Raw genomic sequence first — 20,163 nt, forward strand, 5'->3', positions numbered from 1 at the left:
TTTCAAATGTAAAGAACAAAATTAAAAAATTAAATTTGGAGAATAAAAAGATATATTTCGTAAAATTTGAATGCCTGGAAAATCAAAGGCGAAATTCAACCCGCCAAAGCAATTTTCAAAATCATTTTATCACGATCACCCTTTTTAAGGTAAAGTCATAACAACGTGGATCTTTGTTTTCAAATGCTTTTGCAATGTGGACGGAACAGCTCAACGTAAAAAAACAACCAAACAACAATAAAAAAGAGTCTCATCATCGTAATTTAACAAAGAGTTTCGAAACAAAAGCAAACATCATATTGTCTAGTTTTAAAACAACGAGCAATAACCTAAAGGGCACACCAGACCCTTTATTCAAAATAAAAGACGCAAAGCAACAGAAGTAACAAACTCCACACACATTCTTATTCTTCATCCGATTCTGATTCTGCATTCTGAAGCCATTCAATGAACGGCTGAGCATTCTTCCATATCTGAGAGTTCTTATTATCCCCTTTCAGTCCCTTTTGATACCACTGCACTATGTGCTCTTCCTCCAACACATCAGCGTCGTAGAGTGCCTTCAGAACCAGGGCAACTTCCTTCAACGCATTGGAAGTAGACTTACAAGAAAATTCCTCCATTGCACACAACAGTAACAACTGCAAACCCTCTTCCTCGGCAACTGCAGCAGCAAGGTAGTTCTTCTTCTTAGTTGCTTCTTTTGCAAACCCTTTCTCGATGCCCTCAAACAGGGCTTCATACAGAGCACTCATCTTCTCCTGAGCAGATGCCGGAAGCGCTGCTAGATGGGACACCAACTCTTGTGCCTCGACACCTTTATTCAAATTTGCTTTCACTTCTGCAACCAGTGTCCTATACGTCAAAAAGTTACCATTCTCAGAATTATCACTTACCTTAGTTCTGGTTTTCTCCTCCTTCTCTGGTTCATCTGTGGAGAGCATGACCATATCAGCTGTCACAGCACTCAGCTGTTCCTGGATTCGTTGACGAGCAGCCTCCAGTGATGTATCGGTTTGCCATTCTATGTCGTCGTCCACATCTTCCTTGTCATGAGCCTCATTCTTGTCATCAATTTGACTGCGGGGAGGCGATGCCCGGTCTTCATCGGAGCCATTTGCCTTTTTCCTTGAAGTGGTAGATTTCGGAGCACCATCCTTAGAAGAGGAAGTTCCTTTCTTCTTAATAACCTCTTTCTTCAGTTTTTTCTGCTCCTCATCAGCCATTTCACCTTCCTTCAGTCTCTCTTTCTCAGCTCTCCTCATAGCCTTCTTGTCTTTGGATCCTTTCTTAACTTCTGGAGGGTTTTTAATGATGAAAGTAGTTAGCTTGTCTCTCATATCAACGTCAGACACAAACCCACAAGCAGCACATTTCAGCTGGATCATTTGGCTCTTGGTAATTAAGATATCAGTTTCTGGATTTCCACAACCATAACACTGGACATATTTCTTGATGAAGATTTCAAGAAGGCCAGCAAGTTTTGCAGTATCATGTGCGCCATTAACATGGGATGTTCCAGTTTTCTCATCAAACTTTGACTGGGCTCCAAGCTCACATCCGAAATACTTTGTTGTGTAGGAAGCTGGCCTTGCCAAGGCTTTTGCGATATCAACCATATTGACAACATTTGTTTTGATGCCATTACCTCTGCCCTCTATTTTGGTGATCATTCTTGGCATCTTGTACCTGTAGAAGGCATCGTCACTGTTACCAGCACCAATGTTTTGTAAGGCCATGATGACACAAATCCTGAAAGTCTCAAAGAAACACGCTAGACGCCACAGGTGGCTGATACTGAAATTCAAAGTTAGCGCAGAAGCAATAATGATGTTGATCAGTAGATTATTATCACAAAGATCCTCCTTGAGAAATCGTGGGACAGCAACTACAAAGCTCAGAGTGTTCCTGGTAAGGTGCACGATGCATACAGCCGAGCCTCCTCAGCACCAGCCTGTTCTTTTTTCTAGAAGACGAAAAACACTCTCCAAGCAACTCAATTGCTCCCAAATGGATAATAGCCCGTTCAAACATGAAAGAAACTTCAACGTGACACCTTCACCTTGAAATCTGCTACAGCAGAACTTGCAGGATTCCTACGTCAAAACCAGAAGTTACATTATTTCAATTACAATTCTAAAACACTTGCTTAAAGCACTTTGTAAAGGGGGCAATATTATAAAGGTAAAAGGTACACAACTTCGACAATATATCGCAAAATCAAATAACCACATAGCCACAAGGAATAGGTATTACTTACAATTGGAAAATATTAAAGAAAAATAAAAGCCACCGCACCGTATAAAAAATAGTAGTAATAATGCTGCATATTTCACATTACTGAAGTCAATCTCCTAAAAGCACCTTACAAAATGACTTATGTAATGGACAACAATTCTATCTAATACCAAGTAGATCGGCGAAACAACAACGACAACAACCACAATCAAGCCCAATCCAATACAGAAGAATATGAAATATCAATTAATGGAATCTGTTTGGCTCAATTCGAAAACCAACGCAGACAAATCCAAATTAAAACAAATTTCAGCCACCGCCAACAGGCTTTGGCATGTAGGTTTCATCAACTTATTATACAGAAATAATCACTATTGTTATATCAACACCTTCCTTAAAAAATGGTATAATTATTCCAGATCAGGATAATACATGATATTCCAAAAATGAAGCTGAAAACCCTAATATCAAAATCAAAATCATAATACAAATTAATTTTAATCCTAACAATCAATCATCACAATGCAAAAAAATTTCCAATCAAGATAAAACAAAACCAGTTAATCCAGACAGAAACTAAAAACCCTAACTACGAATCAACACAATATAAAACAATTACAATCTCAACAATCAATCATCAATAATAACAAATAATTTTGACGATAACACAACAAACGTGGAAAGGTTTAGAGCCAAATGCTGGCGTAAGACAGAACACCGTTACACACGGCGCCAAATTACCGTCGACAAATTATCAGATCTTAATCTCATCAAAATGTTACCGCAACAAAAACAGCAGCACCATCAAGAACAACAACAACAAATCGTCAATAAATAAATAAATAAAACCGATAACAGAAATAGCTAAAACAAGAGTTATTTCGGATCTAGGTTTTTCCAGGTGAAACTCGGAATGAGAATAAACGATTACATCAATAAAAAAAAAAAATCATGTAAAAGGAACGGATGAGTTAAAAGAGAAAAATAAAGAACCGAAAATACGACGAATGGAGGTGACGATACCTGCAGAAGTTGTTGAAGGGAACGCAAGGCTAGAAGAATCGGAGCGAAGAGAAAGAGAAGAAAGTGATTAGAAGAAGCGGCTCTTTCTTCAGAGTTTGTGAAGGAGACGAGGCTGGGCAAAACCAATGCCCTTACGTCTATATATATATCAACCAATGAAAGCCCTCATTATGTGTAAACTTCAAACTACTCTTCTATTTTATTTAATTAATATTTTAATGAGGTCTAGAGCATTCTTTTCTTTCCTCGGTTTTTTTTTGTTTCTTTCATTTTACTTAATTTTTTTATATAATTTCAGCTTTGAGTTTGTGAGTTATTATATATTTTTTCTAATTTTAATATCCATGTATTATGAATGAAAAATATTCACAAGCAATTAATAATAAATCGACCGTATAAAACTGATTATAAATCATTTCAATACTTTTTTTTGGAAGAATGGTGAAAGTAAGCGAATTAGAACGTGAGAATTAATGAAAAATAAAATGATCATACGCATAAGAAAAATAATAATCAAATATTAAATGTGGAATTTCCAATAAATTAGATTTCTTTTTAGAAGAAAAATATGTGTCATATGGCTTAAAAGGCCTACTTTCTAGGTAAACATGGCACTCATATACAACCACATTTATTATATGGGTTAACTCTTTTTAAGCTTAACATTGCATTAATATAGGACCATGTTTATTTAGGTTAAGTCTCGTTAAGTTTAAAATCGCATGTGTTAGTGTAATACAATACCTTGTGACCGAGTTTTTCTAATATTAAATATTTTTAATTAAAAGCGTATTGATTTTTTCTCAATTGTTTGTAAATTTTTAGTTGTTTATATATCTCATCAATTTGTCGTGTATGGATAATGAGATTTAATTAATACAATACATAGTTACTTGTTTTTTTTTTCTCAAATTCTTTAATCCCAACTAATTTACAAACATTATATTAAATATATTTTTTAAATTTATATTCACATGAGTTTATAAAAGGTTATAAATTTTTTATATACAAAAGAGAAAAATATTGTTAAAAATTTATTCCTCAGAAAACAAAATTCCAACAACAAAGAACCTTCAAAATTATAAAAGAGCATTATGAGAATTTAGTCTTTAAAAAAAAGAAAGTGTACTTGAATAGTAGTAAAAGGTCTACTTAGGATAAAAAAAATTCTAATGTTCTACTCATGTAAAAAGAAAAATAATATTCTACTCATGTCAATAAAATTTAAAAGTGGTCTATAATAGAAAAAAAAAGTTGACTATAGCAACCTACAATTAATGGATGAATAATATAGTATTAAATATTGAATAAATAATTTCCTATGCAGTGTTATGTTTATAGACTTTTTGGCTATACAGAGAATATATTAATTGTTGATATCTTACTAAATGATAATTGAAATATGAAAATCTCTTAAATAATTGCGTTATCTCCCAATATTTCATGTAACATTACAATAGTGAATTTGTTATTATTATTTTACCTATAAATGATATTGGACTGAGTTAAGTTAGGTATGTACATTAAATATAAGCTAAAATTTATGTTTAGATAAAAAATAAAAATTTATAAAAGAAAATATATAAATTAGTTTATATATAAATAAAATTTTAAATATTTTTATTCTAAAATGTCTTTAGGAAAAAAGTTGGTTTTGTTAACTTTGTCGACTATAGAAAGAAGAAATTAGAAGAAAATGTGTTGAGTATATTTTGAATTAAAAGTCAACAAACTCCCTTTTATACTAAGGGTTGAAAAATAGGACATAATAGTATATAGTATAAAAACTTTAATTTAGGTCAAAAATAAAATATTATAAAGTAGAGTTGAGATTTTAGCTTTGGTTTAATAATATCCAGTAGTTTGTTTAAAAAGTCTAGAACATAAGACAAAATAACACATGAAATAAACATCTTAAACTACACATTTAGTGTGGTACATAATATTTGAACAATTTATTACTTTTAATTTACCTAACTATACTTTTTGCGATCTTTAAAAAAAAATGAGAAGAAAAAAGATAATAAAAGTTAAATATATTTTCCTGATAAAATTACCTAAATAATCTCCTGTGTGTAATAAAGAAATAAAAAATAAAATAATTTATGTGACTCTACAAACAAATTTTTGTACTCTTACTCTTTTCCATTTTTATTTTCATGATTAAGATCTTATTTGAATAAATTGTTTCATAAATACTGATAAATAAAATAAAGTTTCCCAGTACTTATAACAGCTTGCTTAGTCCAAAATGCTGCAAGTAATTGTAACTGTGTATGTTACAAACATCACATAACGTAAAAACTTAAAAGAAAAAAAAAATAATTCAAAATATTAAAATATAATTTATTCATTTGTGATATTTTTATATATCGTTTATATGCGCTAATACTTTTTTTCTTTTTATTTCGTAACCCTTTATCGAAAATGTTAAAGCATTGCAGAAATTCCTAAATATTTTCCTCTAGTTGTATTTAATTTTTTCATTTATTTCAATTTAAATTAACCCAACTATGAGGCAAGATTTTGTTAACCCGATTTGTTAACCTAATACTGTATACATTTAATCGTATAAACTTAAAAATAAATAATATTAATATAAATAATTATAAAACATTATTTATTAAGTTAAAAAACTCATAATATATCATTATAAAAAAAACTGCATAAATTTTCAATAAAGATTTTAAAGATGTACCAAAATAAAAATAAAGGTTTTAATTAAAAGCACACAAAATTTAACTTTAAAAAAAATAATTTTGAACAGAACCAAATTAGTTATAAGCTAAAAATATTATTCATATTCACCTTAAATATTTCTCATTCTTGATATACATTCGGAGAGAGGAGATATAAATGATAAATTTATACGATATATGATATGAAAAAAGAAAAAAAAAAATAAAATATATATATATATATATATATATATATATATATATATATGAAATTAAAAGTATCTAAAAAAGAAAATAGAAATCTAATTATATATAGATATATGAAATGAAAAGTATATATATTATGCTTATAAAACAACAGACGTGTTTCACCCTGCACGTTCAAAGATTTTATCTTATACTTTCAAAACTTTTTAAAATACTTATAATATCCTCCATGATTAACTTTTAATAAAAATAGAAGAATCTTTTGACCAAATTTTTTGACTCAAAATTCTCAATCTTCATTAAAATATATTGTTTTTATAATTTTAAGATATATAATTATTTTTTAATGAAATAATAGGATTTTATAAATATATAAATATTTAAATTAATTATAAATTAAATAATTTTGTTTGTAAATATTTAATATTTATTTTGAATTATCTTAATAATTTAATAATATCTAACACTACCTAAAATATTTTAAATTTATTAATATATTTTTAAATAAAGTTATTTTGTATGAATTAAATTAATTCAAACAAATTACCTAATTAAATATTTAAAAATAATATAATAAAATATTTTAAAATAATCTAATAAACATTTACAAATAATATAATTAAAAGAACTATTAAAATATCGAGTATAAAAACATCCAGAGATCCTTTCGTATTTCCATATTCAAAATAAAAAATCCAATATTTTTTCTTTCGTATTTCCTCGATATAATCTTTTTAATAATATAAATATTAAATATATGATTTATTAGTTTTATTTGTCATTAATTGTTTTTTAATTTTCTAACACAAACCAAAACAATAAATATAACATAAATGCTAACTTTAACATGTAACAATAAAGTCATAAATAAATAATAACAATAATAATCAATAATATAATGATATGATAATATTCACCAAACATTATTAGTTAGAGAATAAATCTAAAATTTAACATTATTAATTAGAGGATAAATCTAAAATTTAGAGGCGTAGGGTGAAACCCTAGGTGTATGATGAAACACCCAACAATACTATTTTTATTCCGTATTGTAATTACGTTTACGTGAGCAGTGCTAGATTTGAGCCCATACACATATGCGGTATACAGAAATAGAAGAATGAGTATGTGAATCAGAACCACACGCAATTGGCTCAAAATATACCTTACCGAATTCATGTCCATAATCATGAAAGCTGCATCTGCTGTCAAAACCTCACCCACCAAGTCAACAAAACTAAAAGGGGTAAATAAGAAAACATTATAGAATTACATGCGGGTTTCCTAGAATATGCTTACTTGATTGATAATCACAATAACAGAAGCTATTGTCGGGTGCATATCAATGAAAACCTACCCCATCGATCCAACAAATCTAAAATGGGTAAACAACAAAATATTTTAAGATGACATACAGTTTGACTCAAATATACTCAATCGATTATCATAAGAGCAAGAGTTGTAGCCTCCCCAAATCAAAACGTTTCCCAAATAATCCATCAAAAACTAAAAGGGGTAAAGAAAAAGGACATTTTATAATAATTCCCTACAAAGCTAGAGGATGTTCATATCAGGTATCAACCACATTTGAACAAGCAGGATTAGAAACAACAGAACACCATCTTATTATCAAGACACATTTTATTATAAGCATAAAACATTAACATAAAAAGCCAAAATACTCAAGAACCACACACTGACGCGTACATACTAATAGAGCAGTGCAACCTTCGCAATAAATTTAAAAGATCATAGTTCAGAACATGGGGCCAACAAGACCCTTTATTGGAAATAAAGGACATGAAACAAACAAGCAAACATAAGTAAAGGAAAATCCAAGAGTGTTTCTTCCTCCATGATAATGATCACATATTATTCTTCATCCGATTCTGATTCTGCATTCTGAAGCCATTCAATGAAAGGTTGGGCATTCTTCCAAATCTTGGAGTTCTTGTTATCGCCTTTCAGTCCCTTTTGATACCACATAACCACGTGCTCTTCCTCCAACACATCAGCATCGTACAGTGTCTTCAGAACCAGGGCAACCTCCTTCAAAGCATTGGAATTAGACTTGCAACAGAATTCCTCAATGGCATGAAGCAATAAAATCTGGGATCCCTCCTCTGTAACAGCAGCAGCGAAATAGTTCTTCTTCAGAAGAGTAACTTTACCAAAACCTTTCTCTGTTCCCTCAAATAGAGCTTCAACCAGAGCAGTCATCTTTTCTTGAGCAGGTGCGGGAAGTGCTGCAAGACGAGAAAGCAATTCAGTTTCTCCAAAACCTTTCTTCAAATTTGCTTTCACTTCAGCAACCACAGCCCCGTAGTTCATTGAGTTACCATTCTGAGAACCACCATTTTCATTACTTGCTGCTTTTTTCTTCTTCTCTGGTTCATCTGTAGAAAGCATAACCATATCGGCTGTCACAGCACTTAACTGTTCTTGGATACGTTGACGAGCAGCATCAAGTGACGTGTCTGTCAGCCATTGCACGCCATCATCATCATCTTCGTCATGAGCTTCCTCTTTCTCTTCAATTTGTCTGTGAGTAGGCGATGTGCGATCTTCATCAGAGCCACTTCCTTTCTTCTTTGAAATGGTGGATTTTGCAGTGCCATCCTTTGTAGACGAAGAACCTTTCTTCTTAACCTCTTTCTTCACTTTCTTTTGTTCCTCATCTGCTGCTTCACCTTCCTTGAGTCTCTCCTTCTCGGCTCTCCGCATGGCCTTCTTGTCTTTGGAACCTTTCTTTACTTCTGGAGGATTCTTAACGATGAAGGTAGTCAGCTTGTCTCTCATATCAACATCGGACACAAAACCACAAGCAGCACATTTCAGCTGGATCATCTGGTTCTTGGTAATTATGATATCAGTTTCAGGATTTCCACAACCATAACACTGGACATACTTCTTGATGAAATTCTCAAGAAGGCCAGCAAGCTTTGCAGTATCATGAGCTCCATTGACGTGGGAAGTCCCAGTCTTCTCATCAAACTTAGACTGGGCCCCAAGCTCACAACCAAAATACTTAGTCGTGTAAGAAGCTGGCCTTGCCAATGCCTTTGCAATATCAACCATATTGACGACATTAGTTTTGATGCCATTACCTCTGCCCTCAATTTTGGTAATCATCTTAGGCATCTTGTACCTATAGAAGGCATCATCGCTGTTTGCAGCACCAATGTTCTGTAAAGCCATGTTGACTTACAAAGTCTCAGAGATATTCAGTGGCAGCAAACCCAAGAATTCAAGTTACACGCAGCAGCAATTTCGGTCTCTAAAGTAGCTTGTAGCCTGGAAGAATCTCCTTCGGGGATAATGGAAGGTGGCCAACCGCTACCACAAAACTGAGTGAATTTCTGGTATGTCTCGCGATGCATACAGATAACTCTCTGCGGTGATGAGGGTCTATAATTTTTTCTAGAAGAAGAAAAATACTCTCCAAGCAGCTCAGTTGCTCCCAAATGGATAGTAGCCTGTTCAAACATGAAAGAAACTTTAACGTGACGCCTTCACCTTGGAATCTGCCACCGCAGAACTTGCACGTATACCAAGCCAACAAAATGAAGCTTCAACAACACCTACAATTCAAATCCAGAAAAAAAAAACTGTCAAAATTACAACATCGAAACTCAAGGCAAGTCCTAAACATAAATAACAATATATTGAAACCAATGACAAATACCTAGCCAAGACCCATCATGAACAACCAAATCATACATAAGGCCAATGAAAAACCAAGAACATAAATTATTGTTCCCAAAGTTTTCATACATCTATCTAAAGGCGAGCATCCTAACCCTAAAACGAAAAATAATTTAAACAGAACAGGGAGCGTTATCGTAATATCATAAAAAACATAACAGAATAATCGAAAACCTAGATAACACAGACCGAACTGCCGCAACAATAACATTTGAGAAGCAAAAGAGTCATCACATATGTGGTGGTCCAGAAGGAAACCCCCACAAAGAATAAGCGTGGTGCCATGATCGATGAGTGTCGATTATCACTAACATTACTGTCTTCATTAATATTACAATCACGATGATGAAACAAAAAACATAGGCAGATGCAAGTGAATCACAAAAAACAATCAGAAAATAAAGATCGAGAAAAGATGCACCTTAGATCGGAGGCAAGAGCGTGTTGCGAGAGCAGAGAGAATAAGATAGGGATTAGGGATAGAGCTTGAGGCGGCGCTGTGCCTTCTGTGTTCTGTTCTTTCTAATATTTATAACATAAAAATAAAAAATACAGTGCTGTTTGGCTGTTGGGCTATGATCCGGTTTATATTTTGTGGTACCCAAGTTACCACATCAATAATCTTCACTAGGATTGAATCCCGGCCCTTCATCATGTTAACTTCTTCAACGATTTTCGCGCACCTCCACTTCTAGCCATTCATCATAACTCATCGCACCCATCCAAACAGATCAATATCTGTTTACTATGTCGGTTAAAAGAAATATATATTAAAGGAAAACCGGATAATATATATTGGAAATTAAACTTAACCTAACCGAATACGCGTCATCCTTTTCTCTTTCGTATAATTTCATTTATTAAATTATTTACATATATAATACACAATAATTTGCAAAGAAAACACAAGTTAATTATCTAAAATTAAAAATTTCTACTTTTATACAAATATTACATAACTGTAGTTAACATGTGTTCAACACAAGTTAAGTGATTATATTAATTGATAAGTAATCATATTTATTACATACCATTTTAGCATCTAAGAAATTCTTAAAATTTATTGAATATATTTTGCATATCTTTCTTAAAAAAGATATTGTAAACCAAAATTAGAGCATGATTTTTTACAGAAATGAAAGAGAAACAAATACAATTTCAAAATGCATAAAGGTGAAAAATGAGAAGTTATAAAGATCAAAGTCAAAATTGATGAATTTTTTATATACTAAAAATTTATTTTATTATTATTATAATAATTATTTACTGATATTATTATAATAATAAAGCAAAGCAAAAATTTGATATGGGTTTAGATAATTTGCAGAGTTTAAATTCAAATTTGATTGGGATCTATATTAAAAAATATTATAATGGGTTTTGTACTTGTTCATCTACTTGTTCGGCCTATAATTTTCGAATATCGCAGATTCTTCCAGAAACTCCATAATATTTGTTCTACAACCATGAATATGAAAATTACTGTTTTATCTTTTTTAACTGGTTAATCTCGACGTTAAAATTAAAAAAAAATATTATACAATTTGTAAGTTATAAGAAACTTTCACATCATAAATTAAAAAAAATAGATTATATAATTTGGAAGTTATTTTGTTTTTTAAGTCTCTTCAATGATTTGTATTATTAATTTTTTTTTACTTTTGGGTTAAAAATGACTTTTATATTATATATTTTTTTAAACTATATAATTTGAAAATAATTTTTTATTTTCAGATTTCATAATTTAAAAATAGAAAATAGATAATTTTTAAATTCATGGATGCAAAAGAGGTGAATGGAGAATTTCCCTTAGAAAAATACTACTGGAAACATTAGGTGTTGTCATAACTATATGTCCAATTTTTAAAATATTTATATTATAATATAAATTGATATGTTTGGTTATCGTTATAGATCGAACTTTTGATAAATAATGCATAAAATATTTTTTATAATTTTTATTGAAAATTTTTAGTTTCTTTATAGATCTAACAATTAATAGCTGTTACTTTTTATAACCATCAAAGAAAATTTCGTATCGTTTCGGATTTTATTTTCCAAAACGCATTAAATTACTTTCGGAAATTTTTTGAAAGAGAAACACTCACCCGGCTTTTTGGAAATCTTTGATGGAGTACACAAAGAAAATTGGCAGGGTGCAGGAAGTAAAAATTACAATTCATATTGAATTAATTGGGCCTGACCCAGTCATTGAATAAGGCTCATCCTACTTGATTATCATGTGCTGACAGTTAGAAACAGAAGCACAAAAGATTATCACAAAAGAAAATCAAGAATAAGCAATAAATTAACTGACAAAATAAATTTCTTTCATGATACTGTCTAAATTTAAATCATTAATGTTATATTTTTTTTATAAGAATTATTTTGAAGACTACCTGTTTTAATTAATTAACGTTTACTTTAACAGTGTACAGCAATTAAATACTTATTTAATAAATTATTATCGTACTGATGATGAGGTATTGAAACTGATATAGTTGCCACAGTTTACTTGTGATGGTTAATTATAAGAGAGTATCATACCATAGTTGAATAAATGCAATATTATAATTTACATATTGATTAATTTGAACATAACTATGTATAAATTCAATGTATAATCCTTGGTTGCAATCCAAAAAAGAATATAAAAAACAAATATATCTTTTCTCAAGAATAAAAAAAAGAATGGAAAGGATGGAAAATATAATGTCAATGACTCTTGTTGCCGATAGATAAAGACAAAAACGACAACGCTGACTTTTTTTTCATATATATAAAAGAAAACAAACTTGTGTTTTCTAAAAGGAAAAAATGTTGAGAGATCAGATGGGATACATTTTTTTTTTCTTATAGACAACGTGGTATACAAATTGGACTTGGTAAAAACCAATGCCAATTCAAATATGACAGACAAATCGACAAAAAAAAACATAGAAAATTCGTATTTAAAGTATTCTTTGCAAGAAATACAGTTTGCGAAAAATGCATTGTAAACTCATGCAATTTCTCAAGACTATTGGCATAATTAATTAATGTTGAATGTGTCAAGTACTGTTTTAATTTCATCGAGGAACAATATATGGTTAACAAAATGATAATAATAAGTAAGTACTCGAAACATATAAATTTAAATAGTTTGTATATGCGTTAAAGTAAATTGCATGATATATTATAAAAGCTAAGAAACATAGGATATAAGGTTATAATTTAATGAAAAAATTAAAATTGTTTTAAATACTTAATCTGACTTCTAAATAATGTAAAACTATTAAAGTAGAAAATAGGTATTAAGCATGCATGAAGTAGGGTGATGAGATAATGTGGTGTTTAGAGAAGAAACAAAAATGATTAGTTAATTAAGCCGGTCACTTGAAGAAATCCATGAATAGATAACAACAAAGTGAGGGTGATAAGCATTTATTAATTGGAACCATGACTTTTCCCACAGCCTTTCTTCTTCACGTACGCGTTACCAATTACAATATGAATCTTCATATTCTTGACTCCTAAAACACCCTTTTCTAGTGTCGTATAAGAGAACACAAAGGGCACCTCCAACCCTAACAAACCCTTAAATTATTCCGCGATTTAAGCCACTCCTATACTTTTATACAAACACCCTTTTGCTACATTTTGTTTCAACACTGGTCAGTGAACAAAAAACTAACATGGCTGCTTCTCTTTCTTCTTTCTTTTTCGTTCAACCAAGAAGGCCATATTCAAAGAGGAGCAATACACGTCTGATCAAAGTGCAGAACTATCAAGACGAAGGTAATAAATAAATAAATAAATAATCTCACGATACTCTCTTTCATGTTTTGCATTCTTCTCGTTGTAATGATTTGGAATGATGAATGAACAGAGAGATGGACGAGCGTAGATGGTGATTTGAATGTTCTGAAGAAGAGGATAGAGATGGTGAGGGTGAGGGAGAGATTGGAAAGGTGTTGCAGATCCCAACATGGTTGGAATTATGTCCCACTTTATAACGACAAAATCAGAGGAAACAGAGAGTTCAACGTAATTGAGTTTGTTGGTTTGGTTTGTGGCAGTCTTGGTCTCACCTGCTTTGCTGGAACACTCTTCGTTTGCCTTCTTTCCCTACTTCTTCATCTCCAATTATTCTTTTTTCCCCACCATCTGTAAATGTACACGGCTCAACAACGTTTGATTTTTGTCTTTGTCCGTCGTTTGTGTTGTGTGATGGAAATTGTGAGGGGATTACAGTTACTAACTTATTTAATGAATTTGAAATTTTGTTGAAATATATTAGGTAGGGAAGTATATATATTGCTTTTTTCATTGATGGGGGCAAGCATGCAGCCTCCAGGCTCTTATTTATTCTTAGAAGAAAGTAACATATAGTAAAAGACAACTTCACGGTTAAGATTAAAAGTCATAACACTAATCAACACAATTCATCAATTAATTAATGTATTTGGTGACATTTGTCGAACATTAAGGGTGTCTACCCACAATCTAATCTGACAGAAAAAAATTTATCCGTTATCCTATCTGTTACCACACAGATATACATTTAAAAAATATCGCACATATTTTAAAATCAGCAGATAACTACAAATATTTAAAAAATATATCTTTATAAAATATTATAATAAAACTTAAATAAAATTACAAAAGATATATAAAATATAATATATATTAAATTAAATATAAATTAAAATTTAATTTTAATTATATTTAACTTAAAAAATATAAATTAATATTAATTTTAATTAAATTAAATTTAATAAAATATAAATTAAATTTTTATTTTTATTTTTTGTGGTTAACGAATATCCGCAGGTATGGATAGTATAATACCCGTACTCTCGACCCGTTTATAAGCAGATATTAAAAGATCCAGCCGCAGTAAATATCCGCAAATATTCAGGGGTGGAGATTTTTTTGCCATAGTAATATTTTGCCATAGTAATAGTAACATATGACTAAATTTCAATGGTAATTTTTATCTATTAAAAAACACATTGATAAATATCTATATCCGTACATATTCAATAATTATTAAAGATTTTTTTATTCAATATAATTTTTATTAAAGATTTTGTATTTGGTTCTTTCTCCGTCATTGCCAGTGTTGGTTTCTTCTCCTCCTTTGTCTTATCTTTCTCTCTTTCACTTTTTCCTTTTTCTTCTTTGCTGTTACCACTACCTCCATCATTGTGGATGTTATGCCATTCTCACTGTATCGTCTCTACTTCCTCTCCTTCTACTTTTTTTTTCTTACATATATCTAATTAATTTATAAGCATATTTAATTGAGTTTGATTTGGTGCCTATAATTTATCGAAGAATTTATTTACTGACAAATTTGTCTATTGGTGATCAGAATTCTATTTTAATCTAAAATATTATATCAATGAAGAACACATACAATAAGTCTTCTAAGAGGTTATTTAATCTAAATTTGCTTGCTTAAAAAAAGTAAAAGAAAAAAATATAAGAAATTAATTGCATTCAATATAACCCGAAAGATTATCTAACTCAATAAGTTTTCAGAGAAAGGTTAGTAAATATACTTTTAAAAACATAGATCGTTATTTTTTTTTATTGGCTGGCCTTTTAAATTAAAAAATTCTAAGTTACAATGTTTATCTAAAAAAATTTGTTTGTAGTTTTGCAATTCTTAATAATATTTTGCCAATAAAGTACACATGTGCTACTTAGAAAATAAAGTGTTTTTAACACTTTTAAAAAGAAATTCTCTTTCCATGGACTTCTTTCTCATCTCCTTATAAGCTTATGCTTTAAACTATAACAATGGCCGGTGCTTTCCACAACTTTCAAAAACCAATTCAATTTGAAGCAATAAAAAAAATTAGAATGCAAAAACAAATAAAGAGAGCATAGTACAAAAGTTTGATGCAGACTACCAAACCAATATATATATATATATAAAATATTATTAAATCTAAAAAGTCATGGCAAAATGATTTTTAAACTTTTAACAACCAAATAAGCGCATGGAAATATATAATTAATTTCACTTAATTTTGAAACAACATCAACATACCAAATTTACCTTCATAAGACAATGATAACGTCATTGATGTAAATAATTTAAACAACATTAACATTATAAATAAATAAAAAAAGTTGTTAATGCTTCTATATTGTCTTGTCATTATTTTAGATTCACATGAACATAAGGGTCACTCCCAACAATACTATCTCCCTCAAAACATGATTAATTTATATTTTTAGAAGTTTCTCCCTCACGTTTTGTTCAAGTTTTCGAAGAAAAAGAATAATTTTCTTTTACCAAAATTGCGAGATTTATTTTCTTCAAAAAGGAAATTATTAAAAAAGTTTATATCTGGAAACATATAATTAATAGAATGACGTATAATTAAAGACAAAAGTTGGAAGATTAAGTGAATGGAGTTTGAAAAGACGCCGTAATGGAAATGGAGGTTTTTCCTTTTTGGTTACTTACATATATGGCCATATATAAACGACAATTTTGCGTTATTTTTCTTCTTTAATGGCTCACGGGTCCTTCATTTGTAGGTACTTTCCAACATAAACGACAATGTTTTATTCTTTAATCACCCCTTGCCAATTAACAAGAGATAGAAATTAAAAAAATAAATAAATAAATAGAAGAAGATTTCCATGCATCATCTTAACGTTGAGAATTTGATAGAGTCAAAGAAATAGATACTCCACCGAATGTAACTTTAATTATATTCTTAATGAGAATTAGGGTTTTGGTTTTTCATATATATTAAATTTAAGTGTGAGTGTAAATTCTATAATCTGTATAAATAAAAAAGTTAAACAAAAATAATTTTAATATCTTAAAATTTGAAGTTAAAATAAGTGACACATTATTTTAAACAATTTTCAAACTTATAAACGAATTCTAATAATTTAGACAAATTGATGTTTTGTTATAAATCTATCCTGATATTTTTCATCGCATATTGGAACATTTTAAAAAAAAAGGCTTTTTAATCTTCTTCAAAACATGTTTTGAATCATTAGAAATCGTGATAAATTCTGGAGTTTAAAGAAAAGAACTGATTTTTGTCTTCATAAATATGATGACGTGTATAACTACACGTCAATGGTAAATAATAAGGAACAATGTAGTTGATATCTTATAAGTTTTTACACTTATTTTATATTCATTATTTTACTTTTTAATTTTTTTATAAATATAAAACTTTATTTTTTCAATAACTATATATTATCTTTGAAAATAGGTTTTCAAGTGGTTTTGTTATGATGTCGAAAAATCATTTCTCAAATAATAATAGAAACTTCTTCTTAAAAGCTAAAAAAACTAAATGTCAAAATAGTTGAAGATTAAAGTAAAAATATATAGGGTTAAATATGTTTTTGGTCCCTTAACTTTCAGCGAAAATTAGAATTAGTCTCTCTTCAAAACTTTGGACTAATTTAGTCTCCAAACTTTAGAAATGTGTGAATTTAGTCTTTTTAACCAAATTTTGTTAACTTTATTTGATGTTTCAAACGCATTTCTTAGTGAACATTGAAGCAAAAATGTGTCAAACGATGTAAACAACTCAAATGTTATCATAAAACGCACTTGAAACATCAAATAAATCTAACAAAATTTAGTTAAAAGGACTAAATTCACACATTTCGAAAGTTTGGGGACTAAATTAGGGCAAAGTTTTGAAGAGTGACTAATTCCAATTTCCGCTGAAAGTTAAGGGACTAAAAACATATTTAACCCAAATATATAGTACTCGACTAACTAAAAAACATATTATTTTCTTTATTTCACATGACAGATGCACGGAGACCAATTCCACGACCCCTTCCAAAGAGTATTTAATTCTATAATATTAATTTATAAAATAAGATTTATATTTTTAATACATTTACATATTCAGTACGTTATAACGATTTGATAGAGAATAAAATAATATATCTAATAAATATAAATTGTTTTAGAATATATTTGGATCTATTATTTTGATATCATATTAAAGAATAAATTTTAAATTTTACAAAATTAATTTATAAAATAAGGTAGACATCAATTTACATATTTTAAACTGATTTTATTTAAAATCTATGCGAAACTTTTTAACAATATAATAAGATATTTTTGTGTAAGTAACCGTGGAGTACGAAATAATAATACGATGACAGTTAGCAACACTAGATAATCAGCTGAGAATAACAACTGTGCTTAGGATGTTTTGTCTGAAGATGACACTCAGTACCTAGGTGCATGCAGCTACCAATTAACCAAACGCGAATTGAATTGTTGGAGTTGACGAAACACTATTTATTTGTTTCATAATTTGTGACATTTTTCTTGTTCTTTGCTGTCTTTGAAGTCTAAGCCCTTATTACCTTAAAAAAAAGTGAGTATGGTGTCTTCACTTGATGCACCATACATAACACCATTGATATTCCACCCTATTATTAGCCTCCAACAACTGGCCATTTCGAAATTTAAGCCATTTATGATCATCATTTGTTCGTATGTAATTCATTACATATCTCAAACACAATGACACATTTTGATTGCTCCAAGACTAGATTTTGTTTTAATTGAATGTGTGAACAACTTCTTTCTCCACACAGTATGAATGATTACACATATAGCATATCCTCCTAGGTGAGTTTTTTTATTTGAAAAAAAAATATTATTAGAGAAATCTTATATTATACCGTTAATATTTTCAACTTAAAAAGATTTCAATTATTAGAAAATTTTTATTTCTTTTAAAATTATTCACTGTTGGAATAAGTTTAAGTATGTGTTTCTTAAAAATGATATGTTTGTTTTAAGAAAAGTCTAACTTGCATTGAAATGATAACCTATAACAAATCTTCTCGTTTAAAACAATAGGTAAATTCAGATCAATTTCAATGTCTTTATTATAGGTGAATAAATAAATCTCATGATTTCATCAATATGTACTATTTAGTTAATGTATTTTGATATATAGTAGGACCGATTTAGCAATGAAATTTTTGGATAGTGATTTTAAATCTAAACTTTGATGTCAGTATGATGCAGAAAAATAATAAATTAATGTATTTTTGTCATTTGCTCTTGTTAACAGGGACGAAACGAGCGTTAGGAAAGACAAAAGTTTTGTAAAATATTTTTGGAACTATTTATAGAGTTTAGAGAATTATTTTGATCCATATGAGTTCTCAAACCCTAATTTATTTATGGAAAGGTAAAAAATTTATGATTTTATTAGTTTTCAAAACATTGTCCAATCACTCTGTTTAAATATATTTTTGGATAGATCTGTTATGAGATTTAGATTCACCAAATGCAATCACAAAATCCAAATCCCATGTCGTTTTTGAATAGTTAATCCAGAATTTGTTGAAAAAGACGAATTGGTTAACGTTATTGTGCACGAGCAGAACCGCGTAAATTTTAGAGCTATGCTTTAGTAAATTAAAAATAGGGTTAAATATGTTTTTAGTCCCTAAACTATTGGCTGTTTCTGTTTTTCGTCCCTCTTTAGAAGTAAGGTACAATTTGTTCCTCATTCTTTTCGAAACGTTCGTTTTAGTTCTTAAAATTTTGGTTCATTTGTTGCTAAATGAGGACCAAATTTTTAAACAGTGTTTAGTTTTCGAGGACTAAAACGAACGTTTCGAAAAGAATGAATACCAAATTATACCTTACTTTGAAACAGGGATAAAAACAAGAAACGGTCAATAGTTTAGAGACTAAAAACATATTTAACCCTTAAAAATATTATCCTATAAAAAAACAAATAAATAAATAAATAATATTATCCTCCAATCCGTTTATCATGTTTTTATACGTATCCTTCATTTCCATTCTTGATCTTACCGAATCCTCATAACTTTTACTCTTTTTTTCATAAATTGAATTCAAAATTAGACTAATTCTAACCATTTATTTTTACATGTTTTAATTATATGCTAATAATAACTGATTTAATAATAGTAAACATTAAATTGATGTGATTTACCATTACTTAAACTATCTTTAGATATTGTTTACCTGATCTTAGTTATTTCATAGTTATTATGAAATATTAATTAAGTGGTAATTTTTGTTGTTGTATTGTGGAAAAGTAATATGAAAGAATTAATATAATTTTTATTTTTTCTTAGTATATGTATATTGTTTTTAGTGCAGTACAACCAAATTCAGCATTGATGTATTGTTTCATTTATTTTCATACATCTTTTAAGGTTGTTTTACAGGAATAAAAGAATATAATAAGATGTATTTAACAAAATGGTACAATTTTCTATTTAAAAAGAAACGCTTTTCATAATGATAACCAAACATTATTAATCT

At 29.3% G+C, this 20,163-nt stretch overlaps 3 protein-coding genes across 3 annotated transcripts; 1 reads left to right on the top strand and 2 right to left on the bottom strand.

The window, feature by feature from the left end:
- Positions 1-233: 233 nt before the first annotated feature.
- LOC124824676 (eukaryotic translation initiation factor 5-like) lies at positions 234-3,413 on the bottom strand. The gene is made up of 2 exons (XM_047297142.2): positions 3,262-3,413; positions 234-2,096 (listed from the first exon to the last, which is right to left on the bottom strand). Exon 2 carries the CDS (start codon positions 1,737-1,739, stop codon positions 405-407), a length of 1,335 nt encoding a protein of 444 aa, XP_047153098.1. The 5' UTR covers positions 1,740-2,096; positions 3,262-3,413; the 3' UTR covers positions 234-404.
- A 4,334-nt stretch (positions 3,414-7,747) lies between these two features.
- Positions 7,748-10,425, bottom strand: LOC124824667 (eukaryotic translation initiation factor 5). Its single transcript, XM_047297132.2, has 2 exons — positions 10,273-10,425; positions 7,748-9,727 (listed from the first exon to the last, which is right to left on the bottom strand). The coding sequence occupies exon 2, from the start codon at positions 9,342-9,344 to the stop codon at positions 8,019-8,021; it is 1,326 nt and encodes a 441-aa protein (XP_047153088.1). The 5' UTR covers positions 9,345-9,727; positions 10,273-10,425; the 3' UTR covers positions 7,748-8,018.
- A 3,042-nt stretch (positions 10,426-13,467) lies between these two features.
- LOC124824438 (uncharacterized) lies at positions 13,468-14,094 on the top strand. Its single transcript, XM_047296872.2, has 2 exons — positions 13,468-13,628; positions 13,720-14,094. The coding sequence occupies exons 1-2, from the start codon at positions 13,526-13,528 to the stop codon at positions 14,001-14,003; spliced, it is 387 nt and encodes a 128-aa protein (XP_047152828.1). The 5' UTR covers positions 13,468-13,525; the 3' UTR covers positions 14,004-14,094.
- The last annotated feature ends 6,069 nt before the right edge of the window (positions 14,095-20,163 follow it).

The sequence above is a fragment of the Vigna umbellata genome, chromosome 4 (genome assembly GCF_029865625.1).
Source record: "Vigna umbellata cultivar VRB3 chromosome 4, Vumbellata_1.0, whole genome shotgun sequence".
NCBI classification, from domain to species: Eukaryota; Viridiplantae; Streptophyta; class Magnoliopsida; order Fabales; family Fabaceae; genus Vigna; species Vigna umbellata.